At 34.5% G+C, this 22247-nt stretch overlaps 2 protein-coding genes across 3 annotated transcripts; one reads left to right on the top strand and one right to left on the bottom strand.

Moving 5' to 3' along the window:
• The first annotated feature begins 2316 nt into the window (after positions 1-2316).
• Positions 2317-14961, top strand: LOC131950013 (cell division cycle and apoptosis regulator protein 1). Of its 2 annotated transcripts, none has more exons than XM_059312020.1 (24): positions 2317-2373; positions 3927-3996; positions 4446-4546; positions 4880-4963; positions 5069-5211; positions 6005-6110; positions 6307-6430; positions 6919-7267; positions 7568-7793; positions 8172-8452; positions 8826-9027; positions 9553-9636; positions 9773-9919; positions 10082-10159; positions 10459-10650; positions 10862-11071; positions 11681-11716; positions 11985-12059; positions 12437-12467; positions 12567-12736; positions 12926-13070; positions 13531-13755; positions 14018-14174; positions 14357-14961. In XM_059312020.1, exons 2-24 carry the CDS (start codon positions 3948-3950, stop codon positions 14535-14537), a joined length of 3396 nt encoding a protein of 1131 aa, XP_059168003.1. In that variant the 5' UTR covers positions 2317-2373; positions 3927-3947; the 3' UTR covers positions 14538-14961. The 2 variants fall into 2 exon arrangements, with proteins under 2 accessions (XP_059168003.1, XP_059168002.1); XM_059312019.1 differs by having other exon boundaries at positions 6307-6535.
• A 1239-nt stretch (positions 14962-16200) lies between these two features.
• Positions 16201-20791, bottom strand: LOC131950015 (growth hormone-inducible transmembrane protein). Its single transcript, XM_059312021.1, has 8 exons — positions 20652-20791; positions 19238-19435; positions 18789-18900; positions 18458-18599; positions 17952-18150; positions 17545-17643; positions 17106-17277; positions 16201-16906 (listed from the first exon to the last, which is right to left on the bottom strand). Exons 2-8 carry the CDS (start codon positions 19425-19427, stop codon positions 16822-16824), a joined length of 999 nt encoding a protein of 332 aa, XP_059168004.1. The 5' UTR covers positions 19428-19435; positions 20652-20791; the 3' UTR covers positions 16201-16821.
• Positions 20792-22247: the final 1456 nt, after the last annotated feature.

The following is a 22247-nucleotide window of genomic DNA, read 5'->3' as shown; positions in this document are numbered from 1 at the left end:
GGGACAATTTTGTCGGCAGCAGTGGCGTCGATAGATCGGGTATAACCCGACGCGGCACCTCATGGTGTCACCCACATATAGTTGAAGTATTATATATGATGCATAGTCCGCTACGACTCTGGTCGGGAGGCTATGTTGAAGGAGGCCGGCGGAAGCGAAATGAGGGCCGTATTTACAGCATCTCTATTGGTGGGAACTATAGGTAAAGTAGCCTTTGCGAAAATGGCGGTCCATGGGACAGCAGATAAATTAGAGTTCACTTGTTTCTGTGAACTATGAAGGGATAGTGTGGTCAGCAATATAACCAGAGGCGTGGCGAGAGCGGGGCAGGGGGTGCGGACCGCACCGGGTGACACCAAAGTCACACCATTTAGGGGGATGACACCAAGGCAAAAAAAGCATATGGGGTCATCTATAAATGACGTCACGCTTTTTTGGACAATTTTTACCTCCCCCTCCCCACCGTCACACATTGTCACATAAAGCCAGACCTTCCCCTAAAATGACGTCACACCTCAGCCTACAACCCCCCCCCCTCAAAATTGCAGTTGAATTTTCCTTAAAACATCCATATTTTTTTCCAGAATATTGTCTGAACTCTGTCAAAATAGAGTATTTTAATCAATTCCTATTACAATTTATTAAAACAGTTTTCTAAAACGCGAAATAACGTGTTTTCTAACATTGCTATTTTATAATACAAAAGTGTGACGTCGCACCATCTGAACCCCTCCCCCCTCCACCTCATCACACACCGTCACAAAATTACGGACCCCCCTTCCCCTACGAGTGTGACGTCATTTATGGACGACCCCTATATACTATATTCCCATACATGTATAGCATCAAATGAAGTCACGATAGAAAATGACAAGCAAAAAAAAAAAAAAAAAAAAAAAAACACAATAGGAGAATATCTCATCAAACGCTGCATGTTGAAGATGGTAAGGTAAATTTTTGGGGATTCCAGTGCAGTAAAGATGCAGCAAATATCTCAGCCTAATAATACTATTCAGCGGCTTATAGTAGACATGTCCGGAGATGTTAAATAACAAATTTTTAACGAAATCAAACTTTCACCATTGTTTGCTTTTCAGACGTGAGTTCATGTTCGCAGTTGCTTATCTTTTTCTAGATTCATTCAGATAATAGCAAAGAAGAGCTGCTATTTTGTGAAGATAGCATGGAGAAAATAAATACGTTTTTTGAAACTGGATGATTAAAATGGGTCAAAACGGCTGTGGGGGTTTGTACGGATGGTGCGCCATCTATGTTTAGGTCAAAATCGGGCTTTCAGAAAACAGAAAAGATTTAGCTCCCTAAACACTGCATGATTCACCAGTATGCCCTCGCCATCAAGACGCTTCCGACTCCATTGCTAGTAAAAGTCGCAAAATATATTAAATCTGGAGCCTTCATTAAACTGAGCAACGACATTAATATAGATCACGAGGTTCTGCTTTTCTACACTACAGTACGCTGGCTGTCAAACGAAATGTTGTTTGTGAATCGTGTTTTTGAATTGAAATATCTGAAATAAAATTGTTCTTGGAAGTTCAAAGGAAACAAGACCTTTTGGTATACTTAAAACGACATAGAGTAGTTGGAGAGAGTATCATAGCTAGCAGATATGAACAAAATAAATTTTGGAAATATTGAAAATTTGAGAAACTCTGCAGTATGGTAGATGAATCTGATTGTGCGATAATTAAAATTTTGAAAGATGCGAATTCTGGTCATATTGAATCTCTTGAAAACGAACTGAGGCGCTATTTCTCTGAGCTGAAAGAAGAAGAATCTGCATTGACGCTTTACCCATTCTCTTCTTCCCTTGATGTTGCCAGCTTTCCCAATGAATTACAAGATGAATTCTTTGATTTGCAGAATTATTCCGCAGGCACAATTTTGGTGTAGCATTCATACCCAATCGTAAAATCGATTGACTTTTCTAGAATAGATTTTCAACACTATTCTCCGATTAAAAACAAAATTAAGAAATAAATTGAATGTTGATAATGACATAGGTTGGCGTTAACAAAAACTTAACAGCGAATGTTTAGTAAATAGCTTGCAATTATACTCATCGTATTAAAACAGTTATCAAGAGTAGATCCTATTGAACGTCTGCTAGAAAATCTTCTTTTAGTGCTTATAAATTTCCATACTAATTTTGGCTTTTTAATTCTATGGGGGTGGCGGGTCACTTACTTTTTATGTAAGGGGGTCGCCACTTGAAAAAGTTTGGGAACCACTGGAATAGCCTATTAACAATTTCAAAATGCTATTCCAACAATTTTTGTGTAACGTGCTGCTTAACGAATGATAAAACAACACAAAAAGTTTGTGTAGAAGAGTAGCAAGTATTTTCAGCAAGTATGACATTTTTTCATCGTAAAACTCTCCTATAATTTAGATTCTAGAGATCTAGTCTAGATTTCTAGACTAGGTCTATATTTATTCAGCATTTTATTACAATTATACATATTACATAGACCTACATAGTACATTCTGCATAGGCAAAGAGATAGGCATACTTTGTTTAGTTAGGCCTACACACAATTTTACAACATACTCGTCATACTGACTATTACTGACTGACACTGTCATGTCATACCGACTTTCTACTAGATCTAGTGTACTAGACGTCTAACTACTGCTGTACTACAACTAGTGTACACTTAACTACACTACACTGAGTAGTACACTCAGCTACTGCTACACTGAGTTGACTGAGTGTACTGACTATGTACAGTAGTAACACTAAACTTCAAGTAAACTTGACACTAGTAGATCTAGACTCTAGACTAGTAGTGCCAGTGACTTAGTGAAGTGTGAAGTGAGCTAGGCCCTAGGCCTACTTTGAAACTTTCTACTTACTACTAGGCTACTATCTAGGTCTACCATTCCAAGTGAAAGTGCTGCTGGTAGTAGACTCTAGATCAGGGGTCTCCTAACTTTTCAGTCCGAGGGCCGCATTAACTATCAAATTTCAGTTCTGGGGCCAGTTTCTTCCAGGCATGTCTTTGATTTTTCTGGGCTAAGTTCCTCAGCCAGCACCAACAAACGTTTTTCCGTGGACAAAAAAATCTCAGCGGGCCGGATGAGAGGACCTCGCGGGCCGCATCCGGCCCGCGGGCCGTAGTTTGGAGACCCCTGCTCTAGATTACTAGACTAGATACTATAATTTCCAGATCTAGATCTAAAATTCTAAATCTAGATCTAGTAGTAGTAAGTAGTAAGTAAGTATTAGTAAGTAAAGTAGTATCTAACTAAATTCTAACTTACTAACTACTAACTAAATAACTATCTATCTATTCTAGGATTTAGAGTAAGTAAGACTAAAATGTAAAAGTAAAACTAAACTAAAAGACTAAGAAGTAGATCAGATCTAGCTAGATCTAGATCTTAGTAGTTAAAGTAATAAGTAGTAATAGTAACCAAGTATCAGTAGTATCAGACACTGGTAAAGAATCTAATGGACCCTGACACAAAAACAGGAAGACTTAGAATTTGCTGATGACATAGATTTATTTACTCATATCATACAAACTCCAAGACACACATTAGAAAGTTACAGCTTTTAGTTTTAGCGATACTGGAAAATGAGTAGGACTAAACCACCAGGCCCCTAAGCAAAATGGAAATGTCAAGCGTTTACAGCTTGTTTTCTAGCGTCTCCCAGAAGAGAATTATATATATAGATACTTAGCAGATATACCTCACTGCTGTTACCATCATATTTATTTTTATCAACAGCAGGATAACAGAAACCACTTGGCATTATAAAAATAAATTAATATCAATTGTGTGATTTTGATTTAAAATTAGGAAAACAATTCTATCATTTCTCTAGATGTGTTGCAAGTATTATTAGTATTTACTAAAGCTAGTGTCTCTTTATTTTATACTGTTATTTATGTTTTCAGAAATAAAAGAAATAACCAGCAATGAGCAACCAGTACGGTGGTAATAAAAATCCACCATGGGCAAGGCAAGGTATGTTTTGTTAGTGCTTGTGTTGTGTACATGTGGTTGTTAAAATCTGTTGTTTCTTGCTATCCATATCTTCTCTCTTAGCTTACCTAACCTAAATGTTCTTATGAAAATTCTAGAAGGTCTGTAGTATGATGGTTTATCACACTGTATCATATGTAATTTATATTCTTTTTTTTTCCTAGCGGTATTGCTAACAGTGTGTGAGAGGGAGGGTTGGTTTAGAACAAACTTCATAGCTAGGCAAAGACATTTGGTTTAATAAATATAACAAGACCAGATGCTAAGTTTTAGTGTTCTTTGTGTATCAATAGGACTCTTTAAAGACCTAGTGAAAATTTCTCAGCAGTTAAAAAACAAAAAGTTATGTTATCGATTTTAAATGATTGTTTGATTTAGCAAAGAGTCTGATGGTTTCAATTTCCCATTGTTCTTGTTTTATTTTCTCTCAGATTACAGCAACCAAGGCGCTGCTGGTATGATGCAGGCAAATGTTACCTACCCTTACAATCAAACACAGACACAGTTTACTCAGCAGCAGTTGACCACAGCGGTAAGAGTTGTCTATTTATTTTTGTTTTTATTGTTATATTTTTCTCCACCCGATTAAAAATAGCAGCTGATAGTTGCAGTTAAAGTTGATATCAATAAAAGTATTTTAGTATTATCAAGTAATATAACTTTAGGATCCATTTAATTTGTTAAAGTATAGTAACTAAGTTTTCCAAGTTCATCTGATTTTTAAGGTTAGTTTGGCTCAGAAGCATTTTTGATTTCCAAATTCAGTTTTTAATGTTTACTAATTAATTAATTTTTTATTGTTGTGTCAGTTATGCTAAAACAAAAGATAAGTTAGCTGAATTTGAAATAATAATTTTATGTTTAGGCAAATCTTCAAGCCGCACAGGGGGCACTACTCCCACAGCCAAGTCTTGCTCTTACATCTGCTTTGGCTGGAAGTAACCCACAGGTAGAAATAATTACAAATTATTTTTCAAGTTAATTCCAAACTTATATAAAGTATCTTTATTTTTGTATACACTTATATATAATGTGTACAATTGTTTTTCTGTAGGTTGGAGCTGTTAGCTACCCAATTAAACCACAAGGTAACTCAGGGGCTGTGCCTAACCAGAAACAGAGAATATTTACTGGTAGTGTCACCAAGATGCATGAAAACTTTGGTTTTGTAGATGAAGAGGTTTTCTTTCAAGTCAGGTAAATAAAAAACCTCTGCTTTTTGATACATTTCTTTAATAATGTCCGTCCTCTAGTAAAAGCTTGAAACAAGTGCTCTTATCTTAGTTAAGTTTTCTTTCAAACCTGACAGTCCATGGGGCAAGTGAAGTATAGTAGGGCTCACCTGTTTTTGTGATCTCGGCCAATAAATAGATAGTGTGGTCAGCACTATGCACAGCCACCTTTACTTTCTCTTATGTAAGTCAGGCACCCATCAAAGCTGAGTGGACGCAGGGACGTGCTAAGAGATTCTGAGGTGAGCAGTCAATGCTATACCGTATGACCATGCCTAGGATATCCTAGAAGTAGGACTAGATTTTTGGTTTTGGTGTCATTATCAGTTATGGAAGGCTAAAGATATAATGGATAGATTATCTGTTTGAATAGAAAAGCACTGTACTGTAAATCTTGCATGGAGTTGAAATAAAATATACCCAGATAACCGGTGAGGTCGAATGGTAGAGAATTTAGCCTGAAGGTCTCGAGTTTGGATCTTGGTTTGGGCTCTTGACTGCAGGACGTACCTGAGTCCACCCAGCTCTGAATCACATCAGGGAAACAAAGGCTGGGCATGGTGCTGACTACACTATCCCTTCATATGCCGAGGCCATTGAGCTCTCATTCACCTGCCCCAATAAAATGTTTCTAGTTTGCTTGAAGATATTCTTTCTGATTTTTAAGATTTGGTAAATAAGACAATTTAATGATAAGTTTTACCCCTACTGTCACCTTATATCTGTGTTATATCAAATGTTTTTGAAACTGTTTGCAGTTGTGTGAAAGGAATGATCCCCAAAGTTGGGGACAAAGTCTTAGTAGAGGCATCTTACAATGCTAACATGCCATTCAAATGGAATGCCACAAGGGTCATATCACTGGTGTGTTGATATAATTTTATTACTGTTATTGTTTATTTTATCCTCTTTTACTAAATGTATAAGAGATATAGTCAGCTTTTGTAACAGATGTTTTTTACTAACTTAAAATGGGATATTAAAGATAATTTAAAAATGAAGCATAATTAGCATTTAGATGTATAGAGTTTTGTAGTTATTGTATTTTAAAAATCCAAAGCCTGATGCTATGGGCAGCAACCAGATGTTGGCCCTGCAGCAGCAGCACCAACAACAGCAGCAGCAACAACAGCAACAGCTAAAAGCAATACAGCAACAGGCCATTGGTCTGATGGGAACCTCAGGTATGATGGCTGGAATAGCTGGGCTCTCTGGTGGTCAGGGTTTGTTAAGTAACCCTCCAGGTCCACCACCTCTGATGACTGGACTAAACAAGTTCCCTGCCGCAGGTTGGTTGGAGTTGTTTGTGTGGTGCTTAGCGCTAATGTAATCCTTAGGACATAACTATTGTGGAACTGTTGTGTTTAATGTGTGAAGCACTCACTTGCTAATCTTGAGTTTGGTTCATGGGTTGAGGGTGTAGGGCACAATATCACCTGCCCTGAAGGGTATGAGACACATCAGGGAAAGTTCAGCCAGTTAAACATTTCACTACTCCATTATTCCTTTACTTTGGTATTGTGACATCAACATACATATGATACTTTATTCATTTAGCCTTAAAAGGTTTATTTGCTTTTTATTAAAATATCTTTAGTATTTAATATGATATACAAGTTATATTAAAACTTGCCTTCTTGTAACAAAAAGATATTTTTAAAAACAATTTCAGGCATGTTCAACTCTGGAGGTCGTTCTGGTATAAACACGGGCCCAGGACTGTTGGGAGACCCTCTCCCTAGGAACATGATGTCCAACAAAGATCAGAGAGGGATGGGGATGGGAGGGGGAGGAAATGAGCCTTTAAAGGAAAGAGAAAGAAGAGACAGAGAGAGGAGAGAAAGGCGTGAAGCAAGACTTAAGAGATCACGTTCTCCTGTTAACAAGCGATCCAGATCACCCCCTAAAAGATCTCGGTCTCCCCCATCTCGAGCACGTAGCCCCAGAAGCCCTCCTAAACGTAGAGTCGTTCGACCACCACCAAGATATGTGGTTCAAGTGCCAAAGATTCTATTGGATGTGTAAGACTCATTTGCTTTACTAAAACTTAGGGTTTCAGATTAATTGTACAATATTAAATTATTTAATTATTTTGGTGTTTCCTAGAGATCCTGAAGCAACATGTTATTTCAACAGTATCCTGTTTATTGTACTGTATTTATTTTTAGATTTATTGCTACATTAACATTTGATTTACCAAAACTTAATATTTTAGATTAATTCTACAATTTGAAAGAATACGGAATTGTTTTAGATTTAGCACTTTTAATAATAAGTTTTTGAACCAACAAATTACATGATTGTTTGACTGTTTATTTCAGCCAAGACGCCTGTGTCGTCTCCTTGAAGAACAAGTACAGTAACCTGTACATCCCTAGTGATTTCTTTCATGCCTCCTTCTCCTGGGTGGAGAATTTCCCACTGACCCGTCCTTTCACGCTAGGCCAGTCCTGTAATTTCCATGTCATGCACAAAGATGTCCCCTGTATCAGGACAGAGACTGTCATCCTGGAGCCCAGTGATGCTGATCATCTCTTCAGTGCCAAGGTAATAAAACGATCACATCTTATGCTCTACTAGTTTAACAGATGATGGTTTTTTAACTGTTGTTACATTATTATGAACATAAACACTTGAAGTTTTTAAACTTTTTTTCTCCTGCATTATAATTTAGTTTTTAATGGATAGCTAATAAATTAATCACTAAATATATTACTGCTTGGTTGTGTAACTAAAAATTCCTGTTTATATCTGATTTATATCAGAATATGTACTTTTTTAAAATTATTAAAAAGTATCATTTTAAAGTATTATTGGGAATTGATGTATTGACATTTTTATAAATCATAAATTTTACAAACTCTACATAAAATGGTGTCTTGACATGATAGAATTGAAAGATATTGTTCTACTATTTTTGTGCAGGTGATGCTACTGGCCAGCCCCTCTGAAGATGAGCTGTACAAGAAATCTTGCTGTCTGGCTGAGGATCTCCCTGATGCCATGGAAAACTTTCAGCATCCAACTAGGCTGCTACAGTTCCTTGTAGGAACCCGTGGCAAGAATGAACCCATGGCTATTGGCGGCCCGTGGTCACCATCCCTGGATGGACCCAACCCTCACACCAACCCCCTGGTTCTCATCAAGACTGCCATCAGAACAACTAAAGCCCTGACTGGCATTGACCTCAGCTCCTGTACTCAATGGTAGGCAATTACAAATGTACTTGTATTATGTCCCCTTAATGTGCTCTCTCTAAAAGGTTTTTCATTCACTCTTATGGGAAGAAAAGTGATTATTGTATGTAACATTTTCAATGTTGTCATTTTTTTTTGTTTTAGTCTTGAATATTACCTATTTAGGGAGAAGTCATACATATATATTTATATATATTTATATTTGTCTTCTATTACTACCCAACAAGAGCTTTTTACCAGTTGTGTTGCTAGCCTTGTTAGTTTATCTCATTAGCTTCTGACTGGATGTCTGTTTTACATGTCATACCTGAGTGTTCCTGAGGCATTACATCAGCACCTTTCCTCAAATCCCCTTTTGCCATCCATATCTATCTGTTGGCAGGTACCGCTTTGCAGAGATCCGCTACTTCCGACCAGAGAGTAAACACAAAGACCGGGTGCAGCCTGCCCGGGTGGAAACTGTGGTCATTTTCTTACCAGATGTCTGGACTTGCAACCCCACCCGTCTGGAGTGGAATTCCCTCCAGGCGGCTTATCAGAAGCAGCTGCAGCTGAAGCTCAACCCTGAAGCTGCTCAGCAACAGGCACTGTTTATCATACTAAAATTATGTCTGTCCCCTATTATAGATTCACAGATAGCTTGACGTGGCCCTTGGGTTCATGTACCACTCTGAACATCTCTAAAACATGGGACATGGGAGTATTTTTAAAAGTCTATCTTGCTACGTCTCTTTGCATCTTTTTTTTTTTTAAACAAAATACTTTTTCTGTACTTTTTTCAAGCTAATTTTGAGTCAGTAGAAAGCAGAAATTTAGCTCCAGAACTACCGTTGGCAGTGCAACTGTTTTATTACATGATTTAGCTTTAACTATGGCTCCACTGCAAGACATTGTATTTTTTTTTTATTACTATGACTTTTTATTCAGTCTCCATAATTGATTGTAGTTGTATCAATGAATTGTCTCAGTCTAAAATCTTATGTCGTAACTTGATGAGGAGATACCCTGGTGGTCAGCGTTTAGTAGAAAGGTTAAGATTGCAGACTTTACCCCAACACTTGGGAACATTGTTGCTGATGACACTAACACTTTACGGGTTTTATCTGTAGGAAGAAGAGGAGAGTGAAGAACAGACAGCTGAAGACAAAGCTGAACCATCACACTTTTCAACCCTTGATCCCAAAGTGATGAAGGTTTGTCTCCCTGGGACTTGCCTAACCTACTTGCTTGCCTTAGCTCCTTGTCAACTTAGAGGACACTTTATTGGAAATTATTTTCATTTACCTAAGATGTGGTGGTGTAGTTCAAGTTTGCGTGTTGTTGTTTCAGGTGGGGGACCTGCGACGTGAGCTCGAGCTAAGAAATATTAGCCCCAAGGGACTGAAATCTCAGCTCATTGCCCGACTTACAAAAATACTGAAAGCAGAACAGGACAAGGAGCAGGAAGATAAGGAAATGGAGGCTGAAAAAGCTGCAGTAAGAATTGTTCTAGTACAGTGTCTGTAATTGTAGACTCTTTTTGTAAACTGTACTAAAGAAATTGTATATTTTTCATGTAAAGAAAAATATTTGAAATTCAAGAAATAAAAAAAAAGTCTTTTATGAAGGTTAATGAAGAATTTCTATTTTATATTTTAGCAGGAAGAGGAAGCTGCTAAAGTTGAAGAGGAAAATGAATCTGATGAGGAAGAGAAAAGTGAAAGTAAAAAGAAAGAGGTAAGTCTACCAATCTTTAATTGTTTTTATCTTGCTTGCTTTTTCCTTTGCTATTTTTTTTTATTTGGGACACTTTTTGTTGCCATTTTGATCACATCTCTAAAGCCATTGCACTATTTTTCTCATTAAATATCTGCTACTGCTTATTTTGTTTTCCTGTTTATTAGCTAAGTGGTCTAATTAAGGTTTCTTACACTATCTGTAGGCATAATTCAAGTAATAATTTGTCAATTTCAAAATGTGTTGATAGCTATGTTGATAGCTGAAATGTTAATGTCTAAAATTTTTATTTTCATTAGGAAGAAGAGCAGCAGAGAAAAGAGAAGAGAGAGAAAGCTGTTTTGGAAAGACGCTACAAATTGCCCGAGACACCATCTGTATTGGTTCATCCTTCACCAACTGCCAAGGGCGGCAAGTTTGATTGTTCGGTCATGTCTCTCAGTCTGTTATTGGACTACAGACCTGAAGATAACAAAGAGCACTCATTTGAGGTAGGGTTGTAATGGTAATGGTAATGATGATATTATAAACACCATCAATTACACAATCTGTACACTATTTATTACTAAAAATTTCCTTGTTCAGTGCGTTTCTTACTGTAGGAACATCTTTTACATTTTCGTTAGACGTTTTTGGGGTTGCTGAGCTTTTTATTTAGTGTAGTTCTGACAGCTTAAAGCATTTTTACTTTTTTCTTGTTAGGTTTCACTGTTTGCTGAGCTTTTTAATGAGATGCTGATGAGGGACTTTGGTTTTCAAATCTATAAATCCATTGTCTGTGCACCCACACGCAAGGAAGAAGATAAGAAGAAAGAGGAGAAAAAAGAGAAGGATGAGAAAAAAGAAGAAAAGGATAAACGAGATGAGAAAGATGGAAGAGACAGTAAAAAGAATAACAAAGACAAACATGATGTAAGGTTGCTTTTATTAGTTTTAATATTGAAAAGTTTTTTGAAAAGCATTGCAACTCTGAGGAACAGTATCACAGGTTCCAGGCAAACATTAACAAATGATTGTTACATTTGTACTTGTTTTATACTAGTTAGATTCCTTATTGAACATTTACTTGTTAAAATGTAATTGTAATGTAAATAGTTTTGTTGGTTTTGTGGAAATTGGCCCATAATCATCTGCTCATCTGCCAGATCTTTAACTATATTAGTAAGGCAGCATAGTCAGTTGATAGAGCTCGTGCTTCTAAATTGAGAGTGTTGAGTTCAGATTAGATTTAAAGCCATAAAAATTCAAATTCTGATGGGTACCTTATGTTAGAGAAAGGAAGCTGGGCATAAAACCACACTATCCCTTAATAAGTCTCAGAAACAGATGAACTCTAATGTATCTGCCACTTTGACACTAAGGTCTAAAAAAACTTTACTTTTTTCTAGATAGTAGTAGATTCCCAGAACATCAAAATATCAGATAAAAAAAAAAAGCCAACACATTAACAAGAAAAATGTATTGTCTTATTACTGCTGAAAAAGTATTATGCAGTCCTTATAGATTGTAATCTGTTTGCAGGAACCTAGCCCAAAGAGAAAGAGATCGGACGATAGAGTAAATATATTTTCATTTAAAATGTTTTAATAGTTAATGACAGTTTGTTTGATGATTATATTTTTACATGTTGGTACTAACATTAATGAATTATGTTAGTTTTTAAAGTGAAATTTATTTTATTTAATATTGGCACTAACACATACAGTACTTTTTTGTTGGATGATTTGTTTTGTTTATTTAATGATGGTACTAACACATAAAGTACTTGTGTAGGATTTGTTTTGTTTGTTTAATTTTGACACTAACACATAAAGCACTTGTATAGGATGACAGGGAGGACAAGCGAGACAGGGATGATGCCACTGATGAGAACAGTTATAATGGGGATAAAGATGATGAGGTGTGCTATACAGCTCTCTCATGCTCTCTTGTTTCTTGTTATTTCATTAAAAAAATATACTTAAGTGATGCCGTTATATGACAAATGTAAAATTTGAAAAAAATAATTGTTTTCCTTTGGCTTTATTATGAAGTAAATGGCTAAAAACTTAAATTTTGATTTGTTTAAAAAGCTTTTTTTAAAATATTAAATACTTGGTATTAAAAATTAAGTAACTTAATTGTTATCTTGTTACTTTTTTCATGTCTAATGTTGGTAATTAACTTATTTAAATACTAGATTTTTTTATTGAAATTATTAATTTGTGTTAATGTAATAAAAAGATAATTGCCAGTCATTTTCATTTTTTTAAAATGAAAAACCAACCAATATTTCAGAATAAAGATGATGAGGATAGAAGAGACAAAGGTAATTTTTTTTTCCTTCAGATCCTTTTATTAGTATGATTACTTTTATTTATTTATTTGATTCTATATTTTTGATAATTATTCCTCTTTATTTTTTTAGAAGACAAAGATAAAAAGAAAAAGAAAGATGAGGAAAAACAAAAGAAAACTGTAGAGCCACAACTTCTGTTGGCCTTTTCCTACTTTGACCAAAACCACTGTGGTTACCTCACAGATAAAGACACAGAAGATATAATTCACACTTTAGGTCTCAAGTTGTCACGAGCACAAGTAAGTATAACATTTTATATCACATTTTTATTTGCCCAACACTCCTGTAATATTTAAAGGTATAGTATTAAGTAATAATTATTTTAATGCCTTTTTAAAAAAATATTTATTCAATCTCTATTTATAATTTTTTTCATAGGCCTATTATTCTTGATTATATTAATGATCTATGATATTTTTCTTTCACAGATTAAAAAACTACTCCAAAGAATATTACAGAAAGATGCGTTTCATTATAGGAGGTTAACAGATTGTGAGGTGGATGAAAATAATGTACCTGTAAAACGTGATGATGAGGAGAGTATTCAGACCAACCCTGAGCAGCTGGCTAAAGGTAATCTCTCTCTCTATTTATTATGCTACTAAATTAAAATCAGAAACTGGTACAGCTAAATGTGTACAAAATGAACCCCATAACTTACATCATCCAAATTATATAAAGGAATTATGATAATGATAGTTATAAAAAATTTAATTCAAGCATAAATATATAGTTTATGTTTAGAATACAAACCTGCAATGTCTTCATGGTATTATTGATCACATTGGTTTCTAAACATCAAACCAATAATGTTACGTTTCTTTACAATCTTTTAATCATTCCCTTGAATTTTTATTCATTCAAGCATGCAGTGTATCTAAGCTATTTTTGGCTAGTATAGCTACCTTAATCATAACCTTAACAGTAATGTTTAGAGAGAAAAACCTGATTACTAGATTATATTATCCACTTGAAATTCTTAGAATAGAATTTTATTTAAAATTTGAATTTGTAAACTGCTTCTTATTGTTAGGTAACAAAGAAAGTCTTCGCAAGTTGCTGGAACTATCAGGTGTTAAAACAGATTCACTGAACCACGGGGGTGCATCATCGGCTGCCACTGATGGAGAAAATCCTAATTTTGTTTACTACAAAGGTGCTCTGCTGGATATTGAATCTTTGATGCAACGCTTGGATAGAAGTGAAAAGTCTAGAACAGCTTTGGAGAAAAATATGCAAGAACTAACAGATGAACTAAGTAAGACAGCAAACACATTTATCTAGTTGGTGAATTTAAAATAATTTAAAATAATTTAAAATTGTGGAAGGATTTAAGAAAATGAAAAAAGTTAAAATAACTGACGGGCTAAAATCAAGTATGTTAATATAATAAAATATTAATATAATGTTAAAATAAAAGACAACTTTCTATTAGGACTAACAATAAGAATTACAAAAGCTGGCTTTTTTATTTTTCTATTATCTAAAATAAATTGTCAATCAAAATTTCCTTCATGTAGAAACTGTTAAGACAAATCTGACGGAGGAGGAAACCACAAGTTCTAAACTACAGCACGACTTGCGCAAAGTCCGCAGTGAATTGGAAAAAGAGAAATCACTGTATAGTGCTGCAGAAACTTTAAATAAAGACTGGCTGCGTACCGCCAATGAAACCAAGTAAATTCTTTTAACACCTTTACGTTATTTAAATGTTAACAGTAGGCCTATATAAAAAGTTTTTAATATCTAAGCCTGTAAGTAAATTAATTTTGTCCAATTGATACGTTTATAAATTAGTAAGATTTTTGTTGCTTTTTAATGTCCAATTTAATAGGGGTTTTGTGTCATATTCATTGCAGGTCACAAGTAATGAGTGCATTGAATAGCTTGAACACGATGCTAATCAAAGATGAAACTAAGTCTAAAGCTGAGGATCATAAAACACGGAGTGATGAACACAAACGCAAGAAAGACAAAGATGAAGAAAATAAAGCTGACAGAAAAGAAAAAGACACACAGTCAATTAAAGAAGAGATTTAGTGATTTATCTTTTATTAGGACTGATATCAGAATTATACCTTATTTTGGTTAAAAAAAATTGATAATTGTAAAAGTGATTTATTATTTACATTATTTTACTGTTATTGGAAAACTTTGTTTGCTCTATCTTTTGTGTGCTTGTTGTACAAAGTATCCTGGTCTCTTTTAAGTTGTGTGTGTGTGTCACGTAAATGTGGTCATTGGTTATTACGTTACCTTCCTTCCTTCCGAGCATGAAAAATAGCATGATGAGCTGAACCTCGGTTTGTGTGCCTGAATCACTAAAACAAATTTCTGATGATTGTTGAATGAACTAATGCATGTTAAAACTGGTTACATGTGTTCATATGATCACAGGGTCGTACCAGTTTGATTTTGTTCTGACCGTTGTTACCGTCTTCATGAGAAATTAAAACCATTTTAGAATAAACTCTTGTTTTGCATCAGTTTTTCATCTATTGTTGTTTAGGTTGTATCTTAATGCTTTTCCTGTCAAAAATGTAGTTCTCCTTTTGAGCCTGAAGTAGAGCTCACCTGTTTCTGTGACCACAGCATATGAATAATTTGGTCAGCCCAGCTGCATTTACTTTCTCTAATGGGAGTCTGGTACACATTAGAGCTGGGTAGTGGACTTAAGGACATCACACAGACTCAGTGTTCACAATTTGAGAGCTCACAGTCATGGGCTCTACAATCAGACCAGGCTTCTCATTGTGGTGTGAAAATCAATCATTGTACCTTGCAAGATGTTGAATGAGAAGCTTGGATGTCACTGTTTAGGACCAGAAATTTTCATAAGTCTATTGTAAATTAGCTTGAATAAATATAGGATTTCAAAGTTATATGGTAGGAATACTTGATTATGACATCCAATGAAGCAATTAAAAGTGTAGGATTGACACCTTCTGAAAGGATTTAATGACCTACATCCAGTACTTTTACTCTCCTCCCAGACAAGGTTGAACTCTTGAATACCTGCTCAACTCAGGAACATGATGGAATAAACATGGGGTCATCCACATGGGGAGGGGGGGGGGGGGGGGGCTAAAAAATTAACTTTTGTGGATGCTTAAGTTGAAAGGAATTCAAGTCCATGTGGAAATTCAACAACAGAAGTGTTAACATTTTAAAACAATATAATAAAACTTGCATCCTTCAAGTAAAAAGTAAAATTAAGATGTCGGTGCTTAACATATAAATAAATAACTGTATTTATACCCTACACAGGGTAACATTACATGATTTTAACCAATTTTTACCTATGATGAGCCTAAGTAAAAATTGTATTAAATTCACACGAGTTAATATTTACACAATACATTATTGAAATGGTAAAACTGGTAGTAAGTTTTCTACTTTATTTTTTGAGGACGCCATAAATTGGTGGGGAAAGATACTCCAGAAGTGGACAAGGGACGGGGAAGGTATAAAATCCAAAATTTTTGTGGATGTCATTAATGGATGACAACTATGCTCAACCTGAATTTGTGCTGGTCTATGAAGTTTCTCTTTATTGAGTCACTGGTGAGACTGTGTCCTATGGTCTCAGACAGGATTATTGTGTGGAATGATTGATGTATTCAGTGGGTACTTTTGATGTTCTTTCACCACCAGGAGCAATTTTTTTTATCAACGGGGAACATAGTACAACCACCATTTGCATAGAGATCAGTTGCTTTATTCAATTGTTTCCATAGTGTTTTTAAAAGACACCAGCATGTATTTTTAAATTAGTTTATTTATAAAACATTTATCTTATAGTTTATCAAAGATTACAGGTAATTATTGAATAAAACCTACAAAATTAAGAGGAACAATCAATACTTCTAACTTAAGCTCAAATGTTTAAACTAAAAAAAAAATATAGAAAAAGTTTTTATGCTGTTATGATTAAAATTATTCAGCATTAATTTTTAAACATAAGAATTCTATTTATAATTTAAGTTTTAAATTTGGTACTTATTTCTATTTAAATTGATGAGATATAACCAGGATCAAGATTCCTACAGAACAGCGATAACATTTCTTTTGCTTGTTATCAGCCATGTTCATATAATAAATCACTTCAACAATTAATATCGAATGCTTGTTAGAAAAGTATATACACAATTATAGACAATTATTTATAGACAATCTTTTTTTAAATCTTGTTTTGAACAATTCCACAGAGTTTCTAACAAAAAGGTAAACAATCGTGTAATCCAAATCTTGTACAGTTGTCCCAGAAATTCATTGTCAGAACTTTAATAAATACACTTTCAATAAAAAAAAGTTATCGACACATTTATTTCCTTCTGTTATTTCCACCGGCAAGCATCATGGCAATTCTAATGAAGATATTCAGTGTATCTATGTAGATGCTAATGCTCCTGGAAACAAATATTGAAAATGTTAAGATATTTAAAAAAAAAAAAAAAAAAAAACATGAAATAAAACTAATAATGAATAAATGAGTAAATAAAATAAGTATCCGTAAAGGAAAAAAAAAACATGATTTTTTTAAATCACATAACCAGTATATAATATAATAATTTTATAAATTAAAACAAATATTTGAGAATAACATACGCATTGACAGGATCAAACGGGCGGTCAGCATAGAGTGGATGCTGTTCAGCAGCTTTGACAACCCTTTGTGTGTCATACAATAGGAACAAGCTGAAGAGCACTAGACCCCCATAAATACTGATTGAATACAAGCCAGCACCAAGAGCCGTTGTTGGGGGGAAAAATGAGGAGCCTGAACAAGAACAATAAAAATACAATCATAATCCCAGTAGGAATACAATTATAATTCTGCGACAAAACAAGAATCTTAGTCATTTTAATATTTTATCTATACCAAAAATAAATAATAAAATTTTATGAATAGTAGTACAAAATTTTTTTTTTTCAATTTTCAATATAACTACTTTAAAAAAAAGTAATATTAAATCTCAATAAATGCAACATTTGAAAAGGGTGGTTACCAAACTGATAAAAACATAAATCTTGACCGCCAACTTACCAAGAGATGCAACGAAAACAACACCAAGTCCAGCACCGAGTAAACCTCCCATGTTAAGAAACTTATCACTGGGAGCACACATGGCTACAGCTGATAAACCTGAACAAAATTTTTAAAAATTGTTAATGTCTGTCTAACTGCTACACAGATTCATTCAACACAATTGAGTTCTGGTCTTTTATATAGATTATTTTACAAGATTCAAACAGCCAGTTTCTTAAAAACACTTATACACAATGAGTTCTGGTCTTTTATATAGATTATTTTACAGCCAGTTTCTCAAAAACACATATACTGTTAAAAAAAATCAACAAATCAAACACTTTGAAACTTATCAATTGCACTGAACACGTATTTTCTTAACATCCAAATGATTATAGATAACCTCTTAGGTAAGCCAGACATACCCCCAACAACGCCTGCAGTGTACCAGGCAGCTCTCATTAGAAGTGGACCTCCAAGTAAAGTCAGTGGTGCCACAACAGCCCCCATTACACCAACATGTAGCAGCCATGTCATCTGTTTGGCACCAAACCCTTCCCTGTACGGAATCGACCTGCACAGCATTCCTGTGCCTATCATTGCCGCTATGGTAGCTCCAATGGACTGTGAATCAAGAAAAAAAGAAATATTTGTCAGCTTTGTACTAATATACATGGTAACATTGTTGTATTTCTACACTAGCAGAAAAGGCATTATTATATCAAGGTAATCAATTTTTTTCCACAGCCATCACAGTATTTTTTAGAATTAAGATGGTAATTCCAGTTTAAATAATAATTGTTATGAATCTGACAGAAATGTAGAATTAACATTTCTGTCAGTTTTGTTTTTCTAATTGGTTTTACTGTACTTCAGTATTAAGTATTTTGTAAGTGTAGATAATTTGTTTAGGCTAGGAGTCAGACATTACCAGAAGAGAGTTGTTCATCATGAAGTTCATCAGAGCAGGACTGCGACTGGCAGCTACTGCAGCAACAGCTGTTACAGCCAGACCTCCTCCCAGGTACATGTAGGTGTCTCGGATCCTCTGTCTCACATGCTTTGGCCAAACACTGGAAAAAATTCACAAACATAAAAACTTACAGTAATCAGGGGTTAAAAGTAGATTTAAGAAATATTTTGTGAAAATAAGAAGTTTATGTCTATTAAAATATCAAACAATTGGTACTTAGATGAGGGGAGAAAACAAGCTTAAATGTGAACAAACAATGGTTTGAAGAGAGAAGAACTTCTTCACTTACACAGCCCTCTCAATAGCACCAGGTGAGTTGGACAGGCCGAGGCCATAGAAACAAAGAGCTCCTATTCCAATAGCAGCACCACCTGCTACCACACCTTTCCCAATGTTGAATGCTGTAAAAGCATTTCATAACATTGAACAAGGATGATTTCATAGCATAAGTTTTGTGTACATTATTCTAAAGAATCAAACCAGTCTTTACAAAGAATCTTTACTAACATGAAATTTATAGTGAAAATTAAAAACATTAGTTTAATCTTCCTTTTTGGATATACAAAAATTAAAGTTTCAATTTATCACATAAAAATTAGAATAGTACGAATTTAATAAAGGCAACAACTAATACTGAAAATGTAGGATAACTGGAATGGGAGGTCAATAAATACTCTAGTCAATAGTTAAATTAAGCAGTAACTAATAATACAGCCTTCTACAGATTGGTTGCCTTACGAGTTTCTGAAGCTGGTGCCATTAGTGTTTCTTTTAAAGTTTTCCTTTTAGCATATCTGCCAAGGCCTGATCTTGTTTCAGAGGCATACATTTGTACTCGAAAGATCATTGTTTTTGGAGTTTGAAAGACTGCTGGGCGACTGAAGCATGTCAAAACAGTGTGACCACAAGCCAATTTGCTTGCCAACATTTTCAGTTCTGAAAATTTAGGATAAAAAATAAAGTTAATTAGCCTATATACTCAGTCTCAACTGTATATCAATTTTAGTATTGTTAGGTTTCTGAATGAAAATAATGAAATGATGAAGAATTTAAATTTTATGAAATTCTTTAAAAAAAAAGAATCTTGATTTAATTAGGCTAGTAAATAGTAAATAATACTAAAGTAAATACTAGGCCTAAGCTTAAAATTAAAATATATTTTCTAAATTTCAAAAAGTAACAAAAGTCATATTTTTAAAAATTAAATTGTTGCATCATAGGCCCTACATGATAATTAATAATTGATTATTATTAAAATAGGTAATCTATCGTTTTGGGTACGTAAAATCGCCCACGGCTATTTATGTACCAAAACGTTACCTCATTGTCAAGGCTTTAATAGAAGTATATTGTGATATGTTTGTGTCAAATATTATAGATAAATGAATAATAAACCTAAATCAATGGCTAAATATATCGATATAGGCCAGAAATTAACTTTAAACAGCAGTGTCTGAGAGCAAGATTTGCTATATAAACAGCAGCCATTTGTAAAATAGAGTGGCTTCCCCCTGAATCTGGCGCTAAAAGCTTATAAAAATAAAACTTAGACAAGATGGCTGCTATAGTAAATGAGCATGGTTGCATCTGTTGGAAACATCGCTAGTCTTCATTTATTACGGAAAAGTTTTAATTCAATTGTTTAAAAACAGGTACATAAATGAATCAAGGAAACATTTTTGAATTTTTTAAAACATAAATCCTCCTCAAAATGTGAAATAATTATTAAAATTTAAGGAGTCACCTGTTTTTCACATTACAAATCGCGGGCGATTTTACGTACCCAAAACGATAGATTACCGTAAAATAAAATAGGCCTATTTATTATTTAATATTTAATGGGCCTTTAGAATAATTTCGAGACTATTCTCTGTTACTCCAGACCAGATTATTATCACTGCAGAGAACGCGGACATGGGTCAGAAGTCTTTCTTAAAATAATGAAATATCACCAGTTGTTGAGTTGAAGTTATGTAACTTGTTGACTTGTGAGACTTTCTCACAAAAAAGTAAAAAAGTAAAGAAAAAGTTAAAAAAGTCACCTTTCAACGACACGTATGATTAGTATTATTAACGTATTCATTCAACACATTTAAAATTTAAACACTATTAATTCTTTCATAAGATTTCAAGTAAAATAAACTGTACTTACTTTAGTTTGTTGTTAACCTCCAAGTCAATATTTGTTTAAAAATGATAAACGCTGGACTGTATGTATTACTATGTATAGGCCTAATGGCTAATGAACAATCGAAGGAGAAACCGTCGAATCTGATGTAAACACCTTGAGCTCTTTCGTTAGGAAGATTTATTAGGTAGGGTGAATTTAACATCCGTTGAACTGTTCGAGAACTTTCGTCCTTAAGCTCAGAATGATAAATTAATATAAACCGATTTAAGATTATATTTATTTATGCCTAATAAAAATCATATTAAAGTTAACTCCCATGTCTTGTGTCGAATAAAAATAGGAAAATATATAAAATATATAGACCTACTTTGCAGTGTCCACCCACCACCCCCAAAATTTCTAAAGCCCCACTACCACCCCTGAGAAAAATGTCTGAAAGAAACACTGATTATTCGCTTAATCAGAGACAGCTAAAAATAAATTATTTTAAATTAAAGAATTTGTTAGTCAGCTGTATCACTGCACCCACACAACCATTCAAAATAGAATTATCTGCAATAAGAGAGACAATGGAAAGCAATGTTAGTTTTGTTCAACCCAGTAGCGTAGTAGGGGGTGCTGCGGGCGAAACTTATGCAAAACGGGGCATTTACAATGATCACATTTGAATTTGTTTTGTTTACGAAAGTTCGTAAATCATTAGATGATTAGGATAGGATAAACAACGCACACATTTTAGTATAAGCACTTTCTATTTAATTTTTCTATTTCATTATTTTAGGGCGTAGAATCTATCCATCTATATATATATATATATATATATATATATATATATATATATATATATATATATATATATAATTCTCTTCTGGGAGACGCTAGAAAACAAGCTGTAAGCGCGCCTAGCAGTCCCCTCTCTTCCTCTCTAGGCATATCTCTATTACCCCCCCCCCCCCCCCCATACCCACATGGTCTGGTGAGCTGTGGTTCACGCTGTTTACAAGGGTAGAGACGGGTTTAGTGACGGCTATTAGGGGCAGATAATTTAGTTTGAAACGATTTTAAACTTAGGGGAGGTAACTAAGAGGAGGCTGCTTTCACGAGGAGGGGGGGGGGGGTTGGGGGAAAGGAGGGTTTTAGTGTTTTAAATCAAATATTTTCAGTGGCAGCATTGGTACTGTCGAATTCACAAATTATGAATTCCTGAAAAGTAGAAAAACAACAACTAAATAGCGGGGGGAGGGGGGGGGGGGGGGGCGGGAGGGGGTAGTGTTGAAGTCACACATTATGAATTGCTGATAAGCAGAAAATAAAACAACTAGATGGCGGCGTATACTACGTCGCGGGTCAGCTCGTACATACTAAACATTAAATTATATCAAAACCACCAAAAGATACCCCTTTAAATCCATTGCTTCGCACTTAACTTTCGGTATGTTATTCAGATGAAATAGAAATATTTATAAAATTAAAAACTGAGATGGTGAAATAGGAATGAATCAATGCAAATTGATAATGTGGCCCAGGACAACATATCCCCCAGCTATCATCATCTTCACTGCCCGTTACTCCTGCTGGTATATGGGCCGCCAACCCAAGATCTCCATAGTCCTCTGT

The sequence above is a fragment of the Physella acuta genome, unplaced genomic scaffold (assembly GCF_028476545.2).
Source record: "Physella acuta isolate Inbredline_101_S28 unplaced genomic scaffold, ASM2847654v3 ptg000727l, whole genome shotgun sequence".
Lineage (NCBI taxonomy): Eukaryota > Metazoa > Mollusca > Gastropoda > Physidae > Physella > Physella acuta.
This window is presented reverse-complemented; position numbering and strand designations above follow the sequence as displayed.